General features: G+C 45.3%; 1 protein-coding gene and 1 non-coding gene across 4 annotated transcripts; both read left to right on the top strand.

The window, feature by feature from the left end:
- Positions 1 to 1,479: 1,479 nt before the first annotated feature.
- On the top strand, positions 1,480 to 17,353 carry Prkab2 (protein kinase AMP-activated non-catalytic subunit beta 2). Of its 3 annotated transcripts, XM_027393750.2 has the most exons (9): positions 1,480 to 1,632; positions 1,851 to 2,028; positions 5,778 to 5,944; positions 7,076 to 7,169; positions 7,352 to 7,472; positions 9,959 to 10,092; positions 10,700 to 10,768; positions 11,788 to 11,824; positions 13,241 to 17,353. In XM_027393750.2, the coding sequence occupies exons 2-9, from the start codon at positions 1,876 to 1,878 to the stop codon at positions 13,258 to 13,260; spliced, it is 795 nt and encodes a 264-aa protein (XP_027249551.1). In that variant the 5' UTR covers positions 1,480 to 1,632; positions 1,851 to 1,875; the 3' UTR covers positions 13,261 to 17,353. The 3 variants fall into 3 exon arrangements, with proteins under 3 accessions (XP_027249551.1, XP_027249549.1, XP_027249550.1); XM_027393748.2 differs by lacking the exon at positions 11,788 to 11,824; XM_027393749.2 differs by lacking the exon at positions 11,788 to 11,824 and having other exon boundaries at positions 1,498 to 1,632; positions 1,828 to 2,028.
- Positions 17,354 to 21,574: 4,221 nt separating this feature from the next.
- Positions 21,575 to 21,646, top strand: Trnaq-cug. Its single transcript has one exon. It is a non-coding gene; the product is annotated as a tRNA-Gln (tRNA).
- Positions 21,647 to 24,113: the final 2,467 nt, after the last annotated feature.

Genomic DNA, 24,113 nt, shown 5'->3' with positions numbered 1-24,113 from the left:
GTCCTATACACAAGGATAAAGACATGAAGAAAAACTTAACAGAAGTTCTACATGGTATCTCCCCCCCCGCCCCGTATTGGGGAGGCTAAGAAGTGCATCTCTGTGGAAATGGGCATCTGATGGAGATGGATTAATGCCTCCTGCGGCGGGGATTCCCTTTCCTGGCATCTGATGGAGATGGAGATGGATTAATGCTTTTGAAAGAGGAAAGAAATGAGAGTTAGGAAGGCAGATCTCCAACCATCTCTGCCATCTCACTTTTCAGTTGCATGACTTAAACATTTTTTTTCAGTTTTATCTATAAATGGGTGTTTTGCCTGCATGTTTGCATGTGCATCAAAAGATGTCAGATCAGCCGGAACAGATGGTTATGAGCCATCATGTCAGGGCTGGGGACCAAACTTGGGTCTTCGGAAAGAACGAGTGCTCTTAACCACTCAACCATCTCTCCAGGCCCTTCTTTGATTTTCTTACTCTGATGACTTTATGGTCTACCTAGCCTCACCAACCTACACCCTTGATCTTGTCCAAGATACTGCCAGTGCTGATAACTCCAAGGCCTCTGAAATCTCAGTGGCAGGCATCCTACTCTCCAAAACCACTTACTTAATCATCTTCTCCGCTCACTCCGATACCCTCATGCCCATCAATCTTAGACTCCATTGGGCCCGCCATCAGCCTGCTTTGCCTTCACTTTCTAGTCTACTGGTTTCCAGTCGCTGGTCCAACGGTATATTCCCAGCCCACCATGCGCTCCCAACTCCTCTGTTGCCTCCTTGGCCAAACTTCATCTTGAGCTGAATGCATGCTCCCACACAGCTAATCACAGTAAGAGAAAACACCACTATGGTGAACTGGGCACCACATATAAGTAAGCCTTCTGCAGTACTTGCCAGGCACACTTCATGCGTCTAGTCAATTCTCTCTTCCACCCTTCATTTCATTGCTTCCTGGGACAATGAAAACGAGGTCGCTCGGTAGAGCTGTAAGCGGCATAATGAAAACCATTCGAATGTGGAACCGCTCCCTACCGCTGTCAAGCAGTTTGATGGGATCTTGTTAAAGTGCAGATTCTAATTCTGTACCCAGAGCAGGAGACCTCGGATTTGGCTTCTCTGACGAGTCCGTGTCCCATGGCTGGACGGATTACTTAGGAAGACATGACTCCGAAAGCGTATAGACTTCCATCCAGATACTAGCGCCCGCCACGCGAGAGCCTGGCCCCCAACCCGGACCCTGACCCCCCTCGCCCCGCCCGCCCCACCCGCGCCCCGCCCACCGCCGCCCCGCCCCCCCGCCGCCGCCCGCCGCGCCCGCCCCGCCCCAAACTGGAGGCAGGCACGCACGCATTCACCACAGAGACGGCGGCCGGCGACGGTGGCTAGAGCGGCAGGCGACTAGGACTGGGGAGGGGGCGGGGCTGGCACGCAGGGGGCGGGACAAAGAGGTTTTGTGGGCGGGGCCATGGACAGAGGCGGGTCCGCGCCGCGGGCCTTGTAGCCATTTTAGGAGGAAACCACCCGTGCCGCTGGCTTGGGGCGCGGCTTCAATTTCAATAACTTTATTGGTCTCTCTGTGCGCCCAACAGCCGGCGTGCGCGTGGCCCCGCGATCCCGGAGCGCATCGCCCGAGGTGAGCGGCGCGAGGGTGTGCGGCGCCGGGGCCGCGGGGTAGAGGTGACTCCCGGGCGGGTTCCCCAGCCGGAGGCGTCCCCGAAGTGGACCAGGGAGGGGACCCCGGGCGCGGCCTCCTGCGGCGGGGATTCCCTTTCCCGGGCGCAGGGGCGGGGCCGGGACGCCCCTGACGCGGCCGCGGGGGTGTTCCCAGCCCGGTGTCGTTCCCCGCGGCAGGTTGCCCCCGACTCGAGCTGCAGCCATGGGAAACACCACCAGCGAGCGGGTGTCCGGGGAGCGCCACGGTGCCAAGGCTGCGCGAGCCGAGGGCGGCGGCCATGGCCCGGGCAAGGAGCACAAGATCATGGTGGGGAGCACCGACGACCCCAGCGTCTTCAACCTGCCCGACTCCAAGGTGAGTCCACGGGGCTGCCGGCTGCTTCTCCCTTCTTGGTTCTTCCTCCTCACTCCCAAGGGTTACGGGTTCATTTTATTTTATGACTTTAGAGGGCTTTCCCGCGGACAGGGATGTTGAGTACGAATGCCTCCTAGGTGCTGCCTCAAATGAGGATAGAGGCGTGGAGTTGTTTTCCTGCCCTTCTGACTGATCTGCGGGCCATACTTTCAGGACCGGTACCAGAGACACGTCCCCTGCCCGCCCCATCCTTGGTTCTGCACCACATCTTGCCTTCTTGTGGTGGAGCTTGCAGGATGTATAGGTGGTGAGCGAGCTTGGAAACTTAAGAGGTTGCCTTGTTTGAGCTGCTGCTTCGGGCTCCGTTTCTCACATTGGCCTCGAGATATTTAAATGTATTTCTTTTCCCTGAAAATGCCTTTGTGTAGATATCACCTTTGCTCTCAGGGGCCCTGCGTCCCCTTTTTGATCCTCGTCCCCGTTTGCGTGACTCTCAGCAGTTATCACTTGGTTACTTGAATACTTTCGCCTAGTCTTGGTGATCAGAACAGTGCATCATTTGGATAATGGCTTCAGGTTTGTTTGGTTGGTTTTTTTTATAAACGTGGCGATTGTGACTGTGCTTTTTGCACACCTGGCTGTGCCTTGTGGGAGAGCAAGTTACTTCCCTTCACTCCACTATAGTGCTTCGAAATGTTCAAAATGTTGCCTGAGGCTCAAAACCACCCACAACTGCCCGAAGACTTTGCCACCAATGCCAGAGACTTCCAGCCAAAGGCCCATTTTTGTTCACCCAAAAGAAGAGGCAGATGGAGCCGACAGCAGTATGATTGCTACCCTAATGTTCCTAATCACTTTTAGAAATGTCAGCATTAAAAACATTTAATTTCTCAAGTAGGCTGTCAGGAGTGAAAAAGAAAAACCAGAGGGTTGGAGATGATTGGGATATACTTGGCGCCTGTCACTTTATCCCTTCCCACTGCACTGAGGCTTAGGATAGTGAATAGAGTTTTATTTACCTCTTTGACAGCATGTGGAATTTGGATTATATGGCTTGTTTTCTTGAGTCCTGATTGAGGACTCCGTTAGGGAAGTAAGAGATGTTGAGCTGTGCGTTTCTTGGGGTTCCCTCTTTGTCCCCACTTTAGGACTTCTTCCTCGTCGTTGGGGCTCTGTGCTCAGCCTGGATTTTGTTCTCCAAAGCTTACCCAGGGTGACAGGCCGTGTATTTTTGCTCATTCCTACATGGATGACTCAGGATTTGGGTACATTCAAACTGTGACTGCAGTAATTGGTGTCCTGAATAGGAGCCAGCTTGCTCTGTGTGAATTCAGGCCTGTTTTGGAACATTCTTTCCCTCACATCTTGCCGTTTGTGAAATGAGAAAAGTAGTTCCAACAACCCCCCCCCCAGTCTCATGAAGATTAAAAACTTTATAGTTCACATGTCCTCCCCCCACTGATTTTTTTTCCTTAATCATCTTCAGACTGTAATTTGAATTGCCGATTTGCTGCTGTTGCTGGTGGTTCAACTCCAGTAAACAGTCTTGCTGCGTTCCCTGCTACCACAGAAATGTCATGTCATAAGTGGAAGGGCTTTGCTCCAAAGCCAGGTGTATTAATAGTGTAGAGCTTTCAAATCCTGAACTGAAAATCCTCCGTCATAAAAGTAACTGATAGAGACAGTGGGGTGGGTGGGGGGCATCTTTGCTCTAAAGGTCAGGCTTTTTAGTAGACTCACTAGGGTTCTCCATCCCTTTTGAACATTAGGATCCCTAAGATTGTTTTTAAAACCTTATGGGAAATCTGACACATTTATAAACTAGAACAGTACAATGAACTGTGTGTATGTCACCCGGTTGAAATGGTGCTGAAAGGTCACGAATGAGTGGCTTTCTGTGCTCCAAGCCATTGTCCCACCCACTACTCTGAAACAGATGCCAACAAATAGTATTTCTAACATTTTAGGGTATACCTAAAAAGGTGATTGTTCTTTAAAGCTGATACAGTAGTGGCTCACTCCTGTAATTGCAGCTGTTCAGAGACTGAGGCAGGAGGGTCACTGCCAATCCGGAGTGAGAATTTGACCCCCCTAGGAAAAAACAAAACACGTTTTCCCTGTTTATTGTAATATAAGTACAGTATAATTATCTGATAGCTTTAAAAAAAATATGTTCTCAGGTTCTGTTTGGGAATTAGAATCTGAGGGTTGTTCTTAGGCATTGGTAAACATGCCTAATGCAGCCATCAACCCCCAGTGCATTGCTCTGAGACTGTGGAGCCAAAGCTTTGTCTTAGCCCAGTCTCCTGAATAATGTAAAAGTCCCTTCATGTTCTTTCTCCTTTTACTTTGGTTTGTACTTGTACAGTAGTTTTCAGAACTATTGGAAGACAGAATGAAAGGTAAATTTTTTCATTTTAGATAAAGCAGGGAAAAGCCCAAATCAGCTAGTCTTTTCTTTCTCTAACCTTTACTGTGTTGTATGTAATGTTTGACTTGATGCCATACAGTCTTATTCCAGTCCCTGAAGCCAATGAAAGTAGGGATTATCAAACCTTTTCTGTCAAAGAACAAATAATAAATAATTTAGACTCTGTGGGTCACACAGTGTGTCATAGCTCCCCAGGTCTGCCGCCCACTGAGACAGAAAGTTGTGGATGGCAGTAAACAAGTGAGAGGCTGTTTCCAAACAAAAGCTTTGTAAAAAGCTGTCTGGCTCACTGGTTACAGTTTGCCCACACTTTTCCTGAAGGTTGGTGATGGAAAGAAACTAAGAAATTCATATTTCTCAGAATCCTATAAACCCTGTTTAGTAATGGATCTGCTTTTGCTCAAGGAAGCTGCTGTTGATCCTGTGCACACAGAGCTCCAAAATATCATCCATCTTCTTGGGGCAATTATATATACCTGGCCTCAGTTAGCAAGTAAGGTCTCATAACCATTTCAGCCATACTGAATCGGTGGTCTTGCTTTGGAATTTATGTCGATTGATAGATGATGGTGTTGGAGATGAAACCGTCAGCCTCGTGCTTGGTAGGAAAGAGCTCTACACGGAACTACATCTCCACCTTTAATGTTCCGTTGTATAACCTAGTAGCTAAAACAGCATTGTTAACTACTTAGGAATTTTGGTATCTATAACTTTAATTGCAATTGACAATCGAGACCTGTTTGCTTCTGAAAAAAATATGTATCTGGCTTGATTTTCTTTTAAAGAACCATACTTGACTTTCTTACATTTTTTTTTTCTCTTAAGAGGCCGTCAGGCAGGCAGATCTCTGTGAGTTTGAGGCCAGCCTGGTCTCCAGAGCGAGTGCCAGGATAGGCTCCAAAGCTACACAGAGAAACCCTGTCTCGAAAAACCAAAAAAAAAAAAAAAAAAAAAAAAAAAAAAGAGACCGTCAGAAGTGTATCTTAATTGGCTACACACAAATGAGACTGGAGGAAGGGTTTGGAGGGTTTTGTTTGTTTGTTTGAGGGGTGATCCAGAGAAGTTCTGCAAAGAAAATGATATGCGCACACTGGGCAGTAGGTTGTGATTTAGGCTATGCTAGGATATAAGCCATTTGACCATTTTGGACCCTATATTAGTTCTTTTCTGTAGTTTGTTAAAACTCTTGATTTAATTGCTAGAATTAGGGTTGCTATCTTTAGTTGAAACCTAGAACCTTTAATACCCCAGGGAAACTTACCTCTTAAAAAACCTTGGGTCATAATTTATTCTAGGGATGACCTACTCCTTCTTACAGCTCCCCGGGGAAAAAGAGTTTGTACCCTGGCAGCAGGACTTGGATGATTCTGTGAAGCCCACCCAGCAGGCCCGGCCTACTGTTATCCGTTGGTCTGAAGGGGGCAAGGAGGTCTTCATCTCTGGGTCCTTCAACAATTGGAGCACCAAGATTCCACTGATTAAGAGGTGAGGACACGCGTCTCCGCTGCATCTATAGAGTGCAGGAGTAGACACCTGATTCCCTTTCTCAGGGGAGAGAGTAGGCCTCTGGGGAGTCTCTAACAGCATTATGGGTGCATTTCTTCAGGACTGTGCTTCTCAAGCCATTTCTTGTCCAGAGGAAGTCTGCAACTAGCAAATTCCCATTGCTTTGATTTCTGTATTAAAGCAAAATGCATTATGATATTGTAAGTATATGCCAGTTCATTGCTGGCAAAGCAGTAGTGAATGATTTATGTGGTTGTCAGAGTGACCTTTTATATAATAGGTTATTTTCGAGAAAAGGCTCACCAAAATATGAAAAGAGTACCCTGAAATATTACCTTTTACCTTATTTATACTTGTGAGGGCTCTGCTCTGTGTGTGTGTGTGTGTGTGTGTGTGTGTGTGTGTGTGTGTGTGTGTGTGTGTACATGTATATGTGCATACATGTACATTCAGTCAGGTATGCCCATGTATATACATGTGGAGGCCACAGCAAGACCTGAGTATCTTCCTCTATGACTTCTAACCTTGAGACAAACTCACTGAACCAGATTTTCTCCATTTCAGCTAGCTTTACTGGCAGCAGTTTCTCTGGGTCTGCTTTCTCTACTCCCCAGTGCTGGAGTTACAAGCATGTGTAGCCATGCCCAGCTTTTGATGTGGCTACTGAGGATTCAAACTCAGGTCCTCAAGCTCTCGGGCACTCTTCCTGGCTGAGCCCATCTCCCCAGCCCCAAGGTTCTGTTCTGCTGAAACAAAATAGTTTACTAAGAGAAAATATTTTGGCAATCAATCCTCTGACCCCAACCCCAACACCACCCCACACCCTACACCCATACCCCACACCCCACACCCCACACTTCACACCCACACCCTGGTGCAAGCACGCACACAGATTAGTTAAGAATAAAGTTATTGGGAGAGGTTGACAGGTACATGGCTTGAGTGATACAGAAAAAGAGGATGGATTTATACTTTGCAGGGGGTTGGGGCACAAGGGCTGTATAGCATAGGAATGTGGAAGGTGATTGTGATGGTGCCATCATTGCCCTTTTCTCCATTCTGTCTTCTTTAAAGAACTTGGCCAGTTTGACCTTCTGTTTTCTTCCCTAGTCATAATGACTTTGTTGCCATCCTGGATCTTCCAGAGGGAGAGCACCAGTACAAGTTCTTTGTGGATGGACAGTGGGTTCATGATCCATCAGAGGTAAGGCCTTGATTTGCAGGGAAGCCTCAGTGGCCTCACTATGACTTACTGCCCTCTGATTCAGTAGGCAACAGCCCTCTCTAGTAGAGATTTTTCCTAAAAGTAGAGTGGAGGTTGGGTGAAGAAGATGGATTTGAAAAGGGAATCCAATCATTTTTTTTTTTTTTTATTCACTGTTTCAGCCTGTGGTTACCAGTCAGCTTGGCACAATTAATAATTTGATCCATGTCAAGAAATCTGATTTTGAAGTATTCGATGCTTTAAAGTTAGATTCCATGGAAAGCTCTGAGACATCTTGTCGAGGTAATTTTGCACTATTGCTTTCTCTTTCTTACAATGCATATTTCTTTCCCAAAGTGGTTTCTTGTTTTATCAGGAATCTTATAATCACACCATCTACACACCCCACTTTAACACAAATCCCTTGGTATAATGTCTGCCTTTCTTACTTGGATACACTGTTTTCCATTTTGCTTTTATATAACCCACCCATAGCCTGTGGTTTTGAAAGCTGTTTCCAGTAAGATTTCACACTTTTCCATTAGCATCTGGTAATATTACCTGTAAAGGCTGGCTACGTCTTCCTAACCTGAATCAGCTAGTTTGAGAGCTCAGCTGACAATTATGGTTTTAGGAGAGCCTACAAGTGTAATTGTTGCTGAGGGAAAAAGAGAAAAGAGAGAAAAAAACAAACCAATAGCTGTTCTCCATGGAGTTGAATATACAGGGTGAAAGTCCTGTTTATTTTTGTTTGGTGTAATACCACTTTCCCCAAAGTCTTTATAGCTGTGCTTGTTCGCTGTAGTAGCAGAGGCACGTTTTGCAAACCATATCCATAGTTACTATCTCATTACTGTATGATGGAGTTGTGCCTGCCTGGAGAATTGCACACTTTCTGCACTGAGCATATGGCCTCTTGCATACAAAGTCTGCCTCTGCTACTTGTTATGCCATCGTGCAACTGACTCCCAGCAGTAAAATTGAGGGCTTGGACCCTCAGTGAGCCTCTGTCATATTGTCTGAAGTAGAGCACATAGCAGAATCTCAAGGACAAGGGACAAATTGTCCATAGCACAGTAACTACCAATTTAGAAAAAAAAAATGTTTCATTATATAAACTCAGAAAGTTATGGTGAGCATTCTTATTGGCTGGAGGGGTGGTGATCTTAAAAGGTTTATATTCTGAGGCCACTAGGACTATGATTATATTATGATCTGCAAAGTAACCAAAGAATATTTGACAGTCAATCATAATTATGTAATGGGAAGACTAAAACACTTTCGGGTTCACCCAGTTTCCTAATCCAGTGATGTAAGGCATAGAATCCATTTATTAGGAATATACAGATAATGGGTGTAGGCATGTACATAACTTTTCAATGTCCTACTTGGATTTTTTAGTGCCATGGACAGCACTTGAAAATTGTCCTGTGTTATTTACCAATGGTGTTTGTGGATATTTAATACAATGTTGTTGCTACTTCTTTCCTTTTGCCTTATATGTTGAAGCAAATTTGAGTTATTAAAATAGACTTACTAAAATCTTTTCTTTGGAACTTTAAAATTGTGAAACAAAGAAAACATAGTTCATTTAATTTTTGTAAATTTAACCTGAATGCTTTTCATTTTTTAAGTAGAATTCCGGTACCATAAAACACATATTTTTTAATTGTAAAATTTATCCTTTTATTTATTTATTTTTTTGATTATTGAATTTTAAAACCCATCTCTTTCTCCTCTCTGCCCTGTGTCAGTCACAAAGCTTCTGCCATATGCATTTGCCTGTTCTGGACAGTTCATACAAATGTAACCATGCACCATGTGGCTTCTTTCATTTAGCAGGCTTCTGGGGCTTTCATCCTTGTTGAAACATGTATCAGTACTTTGCTTGTTTGTGGCTGAATAGAAGTCCACGGTATGACAGTTCCTTCTTGGTTGTCCATCCCTTGTCGACAGACATTTGTTTTCTGCTTGGAGCTCTTACAAATTTTGCTTAAGAACACTCATGGTCAGATTTTTTTTTTTGGGGGGGGTAGCTTATGTTTTATCTTAGGTGATAAACCCAATATTGTAATTACTGGGTCACAAAGTTTCACTGTTTGAGGATGACTATACTGTTTTCCAAAGTGGTTGCACTATTGTTCATTTCTACCAGTGGTGGAAATACTGTAGTTTGAAGCCACAGTATTTGCCAGTGTTTCCCAGTACTTGCCATTTCAGCGGCAGCCATCCCACTGAGTATGAAGTGGTATTTTTTGTGGCTTACATCTACACTTCCTTGACTACAGCTACAGTGTGTTCTGTCTGCTGTAATCATTGTAGACTTAGAGTGTATAACGTTGTTGTCTGTTACTTTGGTAGAAATAAAATGAAATCTAATCTTTTCACATTGAGTTCACAGAGCATCTTTATTTCTACTATCACTTTGATTTTTTTCAAAAGCACTATGACTTGGGAAGATTTTTATCTTGAGGATGAGGAAACTGACCATATTAAAGGGATCTGTCCAAGGACATATCGCTGACAAATGGAGTTGGTTTCCTGGAGCCTAGGTGCTGGCCTCTCATCACTTCCTTACATCATGTTGCCTTGTTGGGAATCTTCCTGGTCCATGTTCAGGACAACTCAGACATTTCCTTTGCTCGCTTACAGTTACAGGCCAGTAGGTCACAAGTCCGTTGCTTCAGGACCTATATTACATTTAAGATTAATGGCTGTGTTGATAGTTTTCCTCATGCGTTATTACTAACCCTTCAACTTTCCTTCACGTTTGCATGAATATTTTTCAGACCTATCCAGCTCACCCCCAGGGCCTTATGGTCAAGAAATGTATGTGTTTCGATCTGAGGAGAGATTCAAATCCCCACCCATTCTGCCCCCTCACCTACTCCAAGTTATTCTTAACAAGGACACTAATATTTCAGTGAGTATCCTGAGCAGGTTGCTAAAGCGTCTGGGGAATCTTAGGACCATTGAGGCCAAACTTCAGGAATCTTGGGGCTGGAATTAGGACCCAGCTTTGTCAAGGCAATGAAATAAGCCATGTGCATGTCAGCAGCACTGTAGAATACTTTTTCCAAGACTGAACTTTAGGTACCAATAGCGGAATTTATAGTTGTTTCTGTTTCTAGTAAAATCAGAACCAAACTATGCTGGAATTAATGTCTACTATGACTTCTAGTCTATCACAAGATAAGGGTACTCTCACTAGGGGTTATACAGAATTCACAACTTTTTATGTAAGTAAATTTTATCTCTATTTTACTTAATTGATGGTTGATTCCCAAACCATCTATACCTGTCAGCAAGGTTTTTGTTTTAATTCTATTAAGGAAAGTTAGCAGATGTTGGGGCTTAGCATTTCACTCTTAGATTTAGGATTTTTCCAGATTTTATGATGTGGGAATACATAATTCATAGGAGACAAAGTGTTACCTATTTAGAGTTCTTAACAGTTCAAAGGAACAGTTAACTTGGTTTTGTCTGCATTTAATCACATTTGTGGGGGGTGGGGCTGTTTTTTCTCCTAGTGTGACCCAGCCTTACTTCCTGAACCCAATCATGTTATGCTGAACCATCTCTATGCGCTGTCCATTAAGGTAAGTGGTGGCCGCGACGCTCCACAGCCTCCCGAGTGGAAGGGTAAGAGTCACACATGCTTTTCGGTGGTAACTTGCTTTCTGCGGCTTTTAAAGCTGCAGTTGACACTGACAGTCAAGTTACAGAAGAGCCGTCTTTTCATACCTCAAGGCTGTTTGATTTTAAACTTCAGTCTCCTTTGAAGCTTCCCCCACCCCTCAGACAGGGTTTCTCTGTGTAATAGCTCTAGCTGTCCTGGAACTTGCTTTGTAGACCAGGCTGGCCTTGAACTCACTGAGATTCACCTGACTCTGCCTCCCAAGTGCTGGGATTAAAGGTGTGCACACCACCACCCATCAAACAAATTATTTGTTTTTGGTTCTGGGCTCAAGCTAGCTGAACTGTCAGTGATGGGGACCTTTCTGCTTCCCAGTGTCTGTGGGTGGCTGGAACCTTTGTACCACCTGTTTACTTAAGTTGGAGTTCAGGTAGTTGGATTCCATGTGCAGAAAATCAGGTATAGCTTCCTTCAACAAGTTCTTGAGTAAGACAGTAGAGCTTCCTAAGATATGGAATCAGCTGCAATGAGATGCCCTGCTTGTGTATACCACACGTTTCTATCGCTTGTATAGTAGATAGGGAGTTGGTTTTACCAGACGTCTATGTTTTTCCCACCCTTTCCCTAGAGTCCTTAGTTTCTCTGTTGCTTTAGTATCTTTGTGGCTTGAATGTTAGCATAAAGGTATGTAGTTCTGTGGCTGGCTAAGCCGGTCCTTGAGGGAACTCCTTGGAGCAGTTGGTGAGCAACAGATTGAGAGGTATCCTTCCTGAGTCTGAGTATATGCAGGCACCTAGGGGACCCCCAGCCATTTCTCTGGAAGCTGCTCAGGTTGCTTAGATGTGCGGTGAGAACAGAACAGGGAGGCCACTGATAGAGCTGCCTTTAATAGAGTGTGTGGGTGTCTATAAAATTTTAATGTACTGAACTTCATTTTCATAGTAACCTTGAGAAGTATTATTTTTAACCCCTGTTTTGTAGATAAAGAAACTAAGACTCAGAGAAGGTCAGATTGCCAGTAAGTATAAGACAGACTGAGATTCAGTCCTCTTAACCCCCACCCCCTGCTCTTTCCTGTCTGTTACCATGAAGGTCTTCTCCCAGATGCTTGTCTTTCACCTGCTCCAAATCTGCAGCTCTCGTGGAGCTGAGTTTCCCTGCCTGCTCCCACCTTGTCAGTCTGTCTCAGCACAGTCCAGCCAGAGTCTTAGTCCTGGACACCGTCATTGTAGGTAATGCAGGGTAAAGGAAGACAGCTAGCTGCACTGGTCTCTATGTTGGACTTTTGGGGTTCTTTGAGATCTGGTTGAGTTTTTCCTCCTGTGACTGCTCTGTAGCTGTCAGTTGGTGTCCCTGGTCATCTCTTCTGTTGCAAACCATGCTCTCATACATCCTGAAAGTTGGTGCCTGTGTGATACAAGGGACGGGGCTGTGATACAAGGGACGGGGCTGCCTCTTCAGCTCCACTTGGGTTCTCAGCTTGTTTGGCCATTTGGAATTGACCTGTCAGATGGGCTGTCTCAGGAAGCTGCTGTACTTTTAAGGTTAGATAGGAACTCCAACAGTGCTCTCTGAGTCACACAGTTCATCTTTGACGTTAAGTGGCAATTGGACCTGCTTCAGGCCTTAGGAATGAGCATTGAGAAGGATCATTTCCCTTTTACTGCATTTAATATTTTGTTCTGGGAATGGTTGATAGCACTTTTTTTCCTTGCTAGGCATAGGCCTAATATTGTAATTTGAAATGAGAAGGGGAATGATAAAACTGTAAAATAGTATTTCTTCATGGCCTTTTATGTATCAGATACTTCATCTGATCTTGTAATCAGAACCCCTTTAAGGGTAGCTATTATCCTTTGTATGAAGAAGTTTTAAAGGGGGCGGTGGGACATAGAGACCATATATAGACTCCTCAAGGCTGCCAACCGATACCACGACAACCGGAGACTGGACTGGAACTGAGTAAGATTTGACAGCCAAGCCAGCCTCTTTTATTTCAGACTGCCTCTTGAGAAGTAAATGTGTTGGTTAGTGTTGAAAAATTGTGTTGAAAAAATTTACAACAACCTGAGGTGTGAGTCTGAGTATACCTATGGGGAATTATATTGAATACATTAATTGGTATAGGAAGACCCATCTTAACTGTGGGCAGACCATTCCCTGGGCAGGGTGTCCTCGGCTGGATAAAGTGGGAGAAAGTATGCTTAACAAATGTGCAATGTGTCAACTGCTTCAGCTTCCTGATGCCTTGGCTTCCCTGGTATAATGGACTACAGCCCAGAGCTGTGAGCCAAAGTAACCCTTCCCTCCATTAAATGGCTTTTATTGGAGTATTTTAGCAAGACAGTGAGTGTCTGTGGAAGACTGATGGCTGGTAAGACCCAGCAGCCACACAAATTAACGAACTAGCTGTATGTGCTTTTCTCCCCTGCAGGACAGTGTGATGGTCCTTAGTGCAACCCATCGCTACAAGAAGAAGTATGTCACCACGCTGCTCTATAAGCCCATTTGAAGAGGACATCACTCCTTGCCTCCAAGGATTCTGGAGAAGCGTCTCCCTTGCCTTTGAACTGACCCGGTCTCCTCTGAGGCTGGAAGGCTGATTTGTGTTGAGGTTGATCTGTGTGTTTCAGAGCCTCTGAGTAGGGGGCTCTGCTTTTGCATTTGATTGCAGATGAGAGCTTTATGAGTTCATGGAGTTTATTTTAAGAAAAACAAAACCATATATATGCATATGAGGGGAAGGTTACTGGAAGCCTCCTAGCCCAGCTGTCTAGGTTCTCTGCCTGTGGGTAGTTGCCAGGGCCTGAGAGGGAGGCTGCGGCTGCAGGAATGAGTATACAGAAGCTTCTTTTCCTAAAATGAAAGAATAGCAAACTCCTAGGATCCTTGTCAGGCAGAGGTTCTGCCACTGTTCCCTGGTGTCAGAGGGTCAGCAGTGTGCCAGGCTGCTGCCCTACTCCAGCTGCCTCGTTGGAGGGTGGCTTTCCTTGCATGGATTGATTCTGTGTTTCATGGTATGTGACACAATCTACCGTGTTTTTATATGACACTAGATGCCCCACAAAGAACCCTCACTTTATGTACCCTGTTTAATAGTTTCCCTCAGATCTCACACATGACCCAGTAAGGTGAGAAACCCTCTTGAAAAGTTGTGTGGGATTAGACTCACCTTGGAGACTGGAGGTCTCCTTTTTAGCCCAGCACGGGCTCAACACACTTTATTACAACTTGTTTTGATGTCTAAACAAAAGCAGTGGCTCAGTATTAAGAGAAATGCCTATCTTTGTGTTTTAGTTTGGCCCTGTATATTGATTGACTGTATGGCACATGCTAACGGGCTTCCGCCAGGCTTGGCCCTGTTTCCAGCTGTTCTTCATCAGAGCAGACAGTTTGTCATGTAGAATTAGGGAGCCTTCCATATCTTTCATCCCTGAAAGAGTTTTATATGCCTACCTTTTTTCTTTAATTAAAAAAAAATCCATCAGTTTTAACAGCTATTAAAGATGCTCAGGCTTTTGACCAGCGGTTCTTAAGAGGTTCTTCTCCAGTCTAGGGAGTCCTATAGTCTTGGGTTATTATGGCAGCCATGTGTACCTCATTCATTACCCAACCTCTCCTTTAGACCTGAGTTCATGCAGTTCATAGATGCACATTCTAGATTCCCCCTTAAAGATGTGTAAGGTGAGGAACTTTAACTACCCCTGTGTTCATAACCACGCACTGTTTTGCTCTTTGCACCAAGTATTAACAAGATGCTTTTTTTCTTGCCTCTTTCTTTTAAATGTTTGACTGTGGAGTGGGTCACTAGTTACCACTGACTGAATAGTATTTAACCCACTCAGGATTCAAAGAAAATATTTTCTTCAAGTATCTTGACACTTCCGTTTTACAGATAAATGCAAGCCAAGCATTTAGTGTCGTTCATGGTTGAGACACTTCATGTCTGCTAAGATGAGCCAGCCACATTGAGAGGGACCTGCAGGTCAGTTTTTAGCTACCTCCTGACTTTCCACATTGGCGCAACCGTCCTCTTGGGATCCTGAGACCTCTCTGATCACAAGTGTGAAGCAGGAAGGTGTGGGGATGTTTCACAGGGAATACAGATTTGTTGAATGCCTTGGTAGGTAATTGGTGGGGTGAGTACTGCTTCGGCCATCCCAAGCCACTTTCCCCTCCTCTCTTGTAGAGAACCTTTATTGTGCAATTGAATTTCTGGATAGCGTGCCATTTTGGAAACTAAGGTCTAATCCTATCATAACCAACTTAGCGGCTCTTCAGTTCTACTGAAAGGCTGTTGGGTTTTGTTTTGTTTTCCCAGTGCCCATTTAGAAGTTGGGCCATGGAGGAGGATTTAGGGTCTCATTGTTACACAGTGGCTTCTGTTGTATCTGCACTTGCTAACATATGAGCTGGAATCATCTGTGTGTTCGTCGATTAAACTTTTACTCCACACAGGTGTAGCAATAGAAGAGTAGGGAAACTGTCTTCATTCTCCGGCTGAGACTCTGTGAATCAGGTGTGGCAGTGGGGACAAGAGGGTTTGGGTACTGGTGACCTTCATTCAGATCTTTCTCATCTGGAATGACAGTCCCTAGTTCTAAAGTTATCCCAGCCAAACTTGAAATTCTATCTGGTGTGGAAGGAGTGGGGTGAGGGGGGCTGGCTGGTGACTCCAGCACTGCCTCTGTCCTTATGGTACTTGGCCCTGGGGAGCTCTGTCACTGTCACCAGAAAACAATGGTGAAGTAAGCAGAGGAGGTTACTGCTTTTCTATTGATTACTTTAAGGGACAGTTTGTTTTCTACACTAAAAAGGTGGGTAGAATCTGGAAATAAGACAAAACATTTTAGTCTTTTTAAAATTTACTTTTTTTCCTTACCTATAGGAATTTTGCAGTCAAGTTGGTAGAGAAAAACAGCCCTTATGGAGGGAGGGCTGCCTCTTAAACACCGGGGTAGAGATGAGGGTTATGAGGGAATAGAAGGAATGAATGAGCTAAGAAGTGGCACCAGGAAACTGAAGGGTCACGTAGCTTGGAACTGAAAATACCCTCTTTAAAAGAAGAAAATTAAAGCCAGACATAACCTGGGTCCTTGGATTTCATTGTACAGAAAACTTAGCAGCCTGTAAAATGTCTTCTCTCAGCCTCTACCTGTTCTCTGTCTTTTCTCTGCATTCCGCTTGACTTTGTTTATCAGTAAGACAAGTTCACCAGGGTGTCAGGTCGGCTATTGCCTAAAACACTGGTCTGTGACTTCAGCAGTATGAAGAACTTTCACAGTATGGTCATTAGCTTCCTGTCAACCTAGACTTGAGTAGGATTTAGCCACTGTAGGCGACACCCCTGAAGGGTGACACCCCTGAAGGGCACACCCCTTAAGAGGCTAGCTTCAAGAGCTAGCCTCGTAAGTCTGAAGTACAAAGGAAGAATCTGGGTTTCTGAGAGGAACCTTGACCCACTCCTGTTGGTTTTGATTTCTTGTAGATCTAATGGATCTTACTATCTTTTGAAAGGTGTCAGTATTCCATGCATGCTGCTTAAGTGAAGTGACATAAAATTGGGGGGGGGACTTTTAAATGTTTGACCTCAAAACAATATGCAATAGTCGCTGTGTGTGTGAGTGAGTGTGTTTCACTCTGTTCTCAGATACATTGTCCTCGCCATCTTGTGCTTTGGGGCATAAGAGCAGATAAGTATTTTGTTCCTATTATGACTCAGCCTCAAAACCAAGTTTCTGCTGTCTTCTGTTGGGCTGTAGACTCCTGTTATTCACAAACAGGAGACCTGGGAGGAGTAAGGTTCTTTTAGAACTCTACAGTGTGGTCTAGGCATTTGTCAGTCCTTAGGTGACAGTCACAGCTGGAGACTAAAGGACTAACTTCTCCAGTGAACTTGGTGTTTGGGATAGAAAGACAAATCTTTTCAATTACAGGAAAGAAGAAAAAAATCTCAAGTGTGCTGCTTGTAGGATCTGCTCCCACTGGAGTCTAACCTGGACTTGGTCTGGGCTGTGTTTCTCACTATTGCTCTGAAGTGAGCAAGTCTCATTAACAGTAAAAATACTTACTAGTTCCAGCATCAGTTGGAGTTTTTATGAACTGTGTGTGGTATAGCACTTTTGCATTAAGATTGGTGTGAAATACTAAATGTTAGGGATTACATAGTCAAGGGACACCTACAGTAAGAGTTGGATCAGGTGTTGACCATCTTCTCCTCTGTGCAGCACCTTCCCCAGCTTACCATTTTAGGTAATTTTGTCCTAAATTCTGTGTGGTGGCCTATCTGAGACACATTTGATTGGCAGGTGTTGGTTGTTCACACTCTGTCACTTGTGAAGCAGGGCTGACTTAATTTGAAGACAGTTACATATGCCTGAGTCTCTTAAACGGTGCTGTTTGTGGCCTTTGATGCTGGCATGCAGAGCTATTTCAGTATTTCACACTGGACTGTGACATGCCTGAAAAACTGTATAATGTAACACAAAAATGTGGGTTTGTTTTTTTTTCCATAAAACTGTCTAATAAAAGCATTATACAGCAATAATATCTGAGTTATTTGCTGATTATGTCGTCAGAAGCCAAGGTATTACAGAACCTGAGGGTGGGGGGAGAGGGTAGAGAGCCAGGGCTCATTGGTTTTACCATTTAAAAACAACAGGGGCCTGTTTGATGACTCGATGGGTAAGCCTGAGTAGGGCCATTCCTCAGAACTCATGGTAGAAGAAGAGAACCAACTCCCCTAAATATCTTCTGATCTCCCTACGAGTAGGCCTGTCTGTTGGTTTCATGTCCCTAGTGCTCTCCAAAGTCCCCATTAGTAGAATTCACTCCAGTAAATACTTGAGTGTAAGGTCATTAGTAATAGCTAATTTTTACTGGCATTTCTTAGTTGTTTATTTCTCACCAAACCTACTGGGACCAAGTTGAAGCATTAAAATCATGAATTTAGAAAATGTTCTCTTGGCAGTGGTGGTGCACGCCCTTAATCCCAGCCCTCGGGAGGCAGAGGAAGGCGGATCTCTCTGAGTTTGAGGCCAGCCTGGTCTATAGAGTGAGTTCCTAGACAGCAACTGCTACACACAGAAACTCTGTCTCGAAAAACCAAACCAAAAAGAAAGTAAGAAAAATACCTTCCTGAAAGGCATTGCTTGTTGCTTCACATCTACCATTTAACTCAGATACAGCACTAGGATGTTCCTCTAAAGTCTTTCAGCCTTGTACAAAATGTATACATCCAGGCATATACCTACAGACTAGAAGTTTTAAGGTGATTGTGTGTGTGTGTGTGTGTGTGTGTGTGTGTGTGTGTAAGGAAGGTGAGACAGTACCTAGTTTATTGTCTGATACTGTTTTTAATGCTCTAATCATCCTGGCAGCTGATCTAAGGGCCGCTCATACCAATATCACATACTGTGATTTGTGTTTTTTTTTGTCATAGGTGGGATTTGGGGGTTTTATTTTTGTTTAGATTACACACATGAACACTGCTACATCACTCCCACCTCCCATCCAACTCCACCCCTGCCCCTCCCCCAATTCATGATTTCTTACTTTTATTGTGATATAGATACATATATATCACATATATATGCACACATGTGTATACATAGTATATACATAACTATTGAGTCAATTTATCTTTGCTCCTATATATGTACTAAGGGTGACCACAAGGATTAGACAACCTATGTGGGAGCTCATGCCTGGGACTGATTCTCCCTCTCTCAGAGGCCACTGATACCTGTATCCTTTCATATATGGTTTGGGCCATTGGAATTTGTCTGTGTTAGCATATAACTGGTGTGGTCATTATGTCAGTCTTGTTCAGGCAACCATATGGAGAGTTATGCATACATTTTCTCTGTTGGGCACCCCACAGTCTCTTATACTCTGAATTTTCACCAGTTGCAGATTTCTGTAATTGTCTCCATCTTTTGCAAAAAGAAACTTGTTTGATGAGGGGTGCGTGAAAGCTACACTTACCTGTGGGTATATGGACAGGTATTTAGAGAACACTGAAAAATTATATTAGTTTAGAAATCCTAGTCAGTGACCTCTCCAGTTATGAATAGCTGGCTAGGTTTACAGTACCAGACAGGAAGACCCTCCTGTTGAGTGGGTCACACGTCAAATTAGACAGCTGTTGGTTACCCCCAAGATAACAGTGCCACTATTGCACCAATGTGAACATCTTGCCAGGCCAGTCAGATATTTCCCTCTATTGCTTTCCACCTTATTTTTCAGACAGGATCTCTCAGTGAACCTGGAGCTCACTCACGGACAAGACTAGCTAACTGGTCAACAAGCCCCAGTAGTCCTCTTGTCTTTGTGTCCCCGGTGCTAGAAACACTGGGAGGGAACACGCCTGGATGCCAGAGATCCAAACTCAGGTCTTCAGTCTAGTGCAATAACACTTTACCAACTGAGCTACCTCTCCATCTCTCAATCACTTTTAAAAGTAATGTTTTTATTCTATGGAATTTCATATATGAGTGTGATATATTTTGATTATATTCATCCCCAGTGCTCCCAGATCCATCCCCAGCTCTCTACCCTTTCCCAACTTGTCCTCTTTTTCTTTTTAATCCCATGGAGTCTAATTTGTGCTACCCGTATACTCCTGAGTGTTGGACCATCCACAAGAATGTGGTAGACGTGCCCCCCCCAGGGTCATACCCTTAAAACTGCTCTCCAGAAGCTGTCAACTGCTGATGGCTTCTCACATAAAGGTGGGGGGACACAAGGCCTTCCCATTCTATTCTAGAATGTCACCTGCCTTGATCTTGTGTGGCCAACACAGCTGCTGTGAGTTCATGGGTCCTGCCATATCCAGAAGACACTTTTGGTCTGGTTCTCCCTGACCACTGGCTCTTATGATCCTTCTGCCTCCCTTCCTCAAGGGTCCTGAATCGTGTGTGTGTGTGTGTGTGTGTGTGTGTGTGTGTGTGTGTGTGTGTGTGTGTATGTGTGTGTGTGTGTTGGGGGGTGTCATTCTTAAATGTGGGATAACAGGTTCAATCATGAAATCATTAACTCAAGCCCCATTTCTCAACTGCAAGAAGATGGTGGTTTTGAGAGGCAAGTAGAAGAAGGCAGGATTTCCTATGGAAACTCTTTAGCCACCTAATTAAACTATCTTTCCTGCTCCAGCTGGCCCTGTGACATTGGAGCTTTGTTCCTAGTGTTTTCCTGGGGTTCTGTCATGTTCTCAGGGTTCTCTCCTTGGAGAAACTCTTTTTTCCCCAGGTTAAATTAAATTCTTCCATATATGGAAACAGCTGAGCCATCTTTCATTTCTTCTTACTTTCTTCCTTCCTCTTTGTAAACACAACACATGAATCTACCTATTTTTCTCTTAAGTTAATTCATATAATAAAAGAATACTTTGACAAAAATTGAATTCCACCCCTCTGCACTCACTTCCCCCAAAGGTAACAATCACTGTTGACTATATAAAAACTGCAACTGTGGTTCATTTGTGATTCCCTATTGTTTCTTCTTTTCTTAGAGAGAGAGAGAGAGAGAGAGAGAGAGAGAGAGAGAGAGAGAGAGAGAGAGAGAGAGAAACAACTTGAGCATGGAAAGGTTTATTCGGTCTTGTGAACTCAGAGGTTCCTGCCCATGGTTGGCTGCGCCATTGCTTTTAGCCTGAGCCAAGGCAGGATCTTCACAGCAGAAGGCACATGGACAGGCGAGGGAAGAGGCTCTAGCTGCAGCCCTCTGTGACACAGTGCATCTTCCGGTGACCTCAGGCCCTAGATGTGGGGAACAACCCACATTCTGGATAGGAAGATGTAGGTGCTGTCTCAGCTGCCACTTGCTGCCACTTGCTGCCTGAAGGAAATACATATCTCCCTCGTCCATCGAACTCAGCCATAGTTTGCTAAACTTTTCATTTTAAGGTGTCACCCAGAATTCTCCCCATCGCAGGCCCCGCTGGCTCCTCTCTGTAAACGGCGCTGAGGTAGCCACGAAGGGCGTTGAGAGGAACTGCCACCAGTTTCTCTCAGGAACCCTGCAGGAAAGGTTCACTGTGCCCCAGCATTTTCTCAGGTCTCAGCGATTCCGGGAAGTGTCACAGAGTCCCCAGCTCTGGATTTGCCCAGTACTCAGCCTCACCTAAGGCCAATGCCGCCCGGTCCCGAGGGCTGCCCGGGGCGTTTTGCTCTGTGTCTTGGAAAGACTCCCACGGCGGCGGCGTTCTGACCCAAGAAGCAATGATGCTCCTCGCCTGGGTGAACGTTCCCTCACCTTGCTTTCTGCAACTTCTCCGTGATCTTATGACCTGGGCTGAGCATGGGAGACGAAAGTGGGAGCAGGAAAGAGAGAGACAAAGAGTGGGGGAGCGGAAAAGAGGGAGGGGCTGGAGGAGAAACTAGGGGATGCGGATCTGGACAACAGGAAGAAAACTGCAAAGCAAAATAAGGAAACCTTTTTCCGGGGGCGGGGGAGGGGCGGGGAAGGATTGTATGTTAGAACAAGACACCAGCAATCTAGGAAGAGCCGGCGTTCACTTCCCGGATTCTAAAGTGTTAAATCCACTTTCTCATTCTCTGAGAGACATGTCTCTCTCCCACTGTACTCCTCACGCCAAGTACTGAACAGAACGAACGTTGAGCGCGGGCGATTCTCCTGGTTGTGAATTGAGGGTGCTCTGATCCTACCTGACTATAGGAAAAGTGCCTGCGGAAGAAACTGTGGGATATGATTGGGGCTGAGAATGGATTTGGTCACCTATAGTGAGTCAGAGTGCTACCAATTGTGTGGTTCCATGGTGTAATGGTGAGCACTCTGGACTCTGAATCCAGCGATCCGAGTTCAAATCTCGGTGGGACCTTTCTCTTTAGTCCACAGTAGGATCCATTTTCTTTCCCGTTCACACCCCTGACCTTGCACAGGAGGGAAAGGTCCCGGCAACCCTCCTACACTAGGCCATTGCAAGCCGCAGATGTGTCCCAGCTCTCGGCTCAGAGACACGAGTCTACTGCATAGCTTCCCCGACACCGCAATAGGGCATGCCATCCTTGGCCACCTTCCTCGCTCAGGACTCGCGGGTCCCTCCCTGTCCTCCGGTGAGCTGGGGTTGGTAGGGTTGGTAGGGTGAGCTGGGGTTGGCAAGGCTGCGAACCGCGTCCTTGCTGCTCGCACCCCCGCGGCATCCTCTTCTGCACCGGATGAAAGGAATTTAAAGGAATTTAAGCGCGAGCTAGCCCTTCTTGGCTTGGTCTTCGGTCTGAGCAATTTCAGCACATTGCAATTCGTTGAACTCGAGTTTCTATTGAAACCAGCAGAGGCCGCAGTTGTCTTCCACTGCGTCTGGTTGGGGAGAATTTCTTTAAATCCTTAATTTATACAGAAAGAGCTGAGCCTGGATTTCAGTGCCCCAGGTGGCTCCTCCCCGGGCCTCGAGTCGGAAATCACTTCAGTTTTCTTCTGCCAGAATTCTGTGCCAGGAAAACTCCTGGAAAAGATAATGGAAATGTTAGAAGAGGGATTAAATGGGCCTTTCTACGTACTTGCCTGAAAATTTTTAAATAAATTGTTTTCCTGTGGTTGGAATTTTGGGTAGTTACGAAGTACTGAAAAGGATAACTGTTGTTTTAGAGAGTTCAGCCTGGGATCCGAAAAGAAAAGGGAGGGCCCAGCAGAGGTGGCTGAGAGAAGCAAGGGAGGCAAAAAGGTCCCAACTCCATGGCTAAGAGGGCCGGAACTGGCTGAGTCCCCTACTCCAGGTACCCTGGAGCGTGTAAACGGACAGGTCTCCTGCGAGTAAAGGGCTTCAGCCCCTCATAAGTGGATCAGTGTGTCTCCAGAAAGTAAACTTCTCTGGTTCCTTAACCTCTTAGACCAGTGCTTCTCAACCTATGGGGTCGTGACCCCTTTGGGGTCCAATGACTCTTTCACAGGGGTCGCCTAAAACCATCGGAAAACACAAATATTTACGTTATAATTCATTACAGTAGCAAAATTACAGTTATGGAGTAGCAATGAAATAATCTAATGGCCGGGATCACCACAGTATGAGGAGCTGTGTAGTAAAGGGTCGCAGCATTAGGAAGGCTGAGAACCACTGTCTTAGTACCAGGGTTTCCTCTCTCAAGGTGGTAACTCCTGCACTAATGAAACTAATGCTCAGCACTTAGTTTCATTCTCATTGGCTCCTCTAGCTACCAGTGGAGTCCTATCCATAGTGGCTCGGTGGACAGTGACTGCACCCTGAGCTTTACCAAATTCTGACACTGGGTAAACACCCCATCCCCCAAGTCAGCTACTGGAATCTGAGGGGGTGAGGGGAGCAGCCTGCTCCAGGACAGACATCTTGGGGGTGTTCTAGTCTGCTTTTCTGTTGCTGGGATATAACATTCTTACCACAGTCAACTTGGGGAGGAAAGGGTTTGTTCCATCATTGAGAAAAACCAAGACATGAACTCAAGGTAGGAACCACGTAGGAAAGCTGTTTCTGGCTTGCTCTCGGGCTTGGTTTGGTTCAGCTTTCTTATTCGGCCCAAGCACACTTGCCTAGGGGCAGAACTGCCCACGGTGGGCTGGGTCCTCCTACATCAATTAACAATCAAGACAATGACCCACAGACATGTCCACAGGACAATCACATCTAGGTAATTTCCAAAATGAGGTAGCTAGCCATCGCAGGACAGGAAATAATCACTCTGGAGGCTGGATCAAGAGAGCCCTCTTCACTCCCAAGGTGTGCTTTCAACAAGCTTAAACAGTATATGCAGTTCACCTATATAATGTATAATATAATACACACGCGCACACACACACACACACACACACACACACACACACACACACACACACATGCTGCAAAGATGTACTGGCCAGCAACGTCCTCAATAGACTCCATGGAACTGAGAACCGCATTACTGGGATCTGGACTCCTGAGGGATACATTTTTGGGTCACAAATGGTAGAGAGGAGCAACAAGGACCCTGGAATCACTGCAGCTCCTGACTCGGAAATTTCCCTGCCTCCTGAACCACCGGGCTCGGAGGGGAAGCACAGCGGGCTTGCCTTCAAAGCCACTCCTGGCCGGCTTCCCAATAAGACAGCAGCTTTGGTTTCCCTAAAAGAAAATGTCACACTAAGATTTGAACTCTGATCGCCAGATCCCCAGTCTAGAGTGCACACCATTACACCATGCCCAGCTTGTTTTCAGTTGGCTGTAGGTAAGTGAATCCATGCTTGGCCTCCAAGAGTTTCCTCCTCAAGCGCTTAAACTTGCCAGACTGGATCCAAGCGAGATAGACTCACAGGAGTAGTCGCCCCCGCAAACGTCCTCT

This window comes from Cricetulus griseus (genome assembly GCF_003668045.3).
Source record: "Cricetulus griseus strain 17A/GY chromosome 1 unlocalized genomic scaffold, alternate assembly CriGri-PICRH-1.0 chr1_0, whole genome shotgun sequence".
In the NCBI taxonomy this organism is placed as follows: Eukaryota; Metazoa; Chordata; class Mammalia; order Rodentia; family Cricetidae; genus Cricetulus; species Cricetulus griseus.
Note: the sequence above shows the minus strand (reverse complement) of the source record. Positions and strands in the feature narration are given on the sequence as shown.

What these genes read in the sequence shown, in the direction of transcription:
- Prkab2 (XM_027393748.2), top strand. Translation starts at nt 1,876, where the DNA reads ATGGGAAACACCACCAGCGAGCGGGTGTCCGGGGAGCGCCACGGTGCC. An exon ending in CTCTGAGACATCTTGTCGAG is followed by an intron (nt 7,473 to 9,958) that starts GTAATTTTGCAC and finishes AATATTTTTCAG; the next exon opens with ACCTATCCAGCTCACCCCCA. An exon ending in TCTATGCGCTGTCCATTAAG is followed by an intron (nt 10,769 to 13,240) that starts GTAAGTGGTGGC and finishes TCTCCCCTGCAG; the next exon opens with GACAGTGTGATGGTCCTTAG.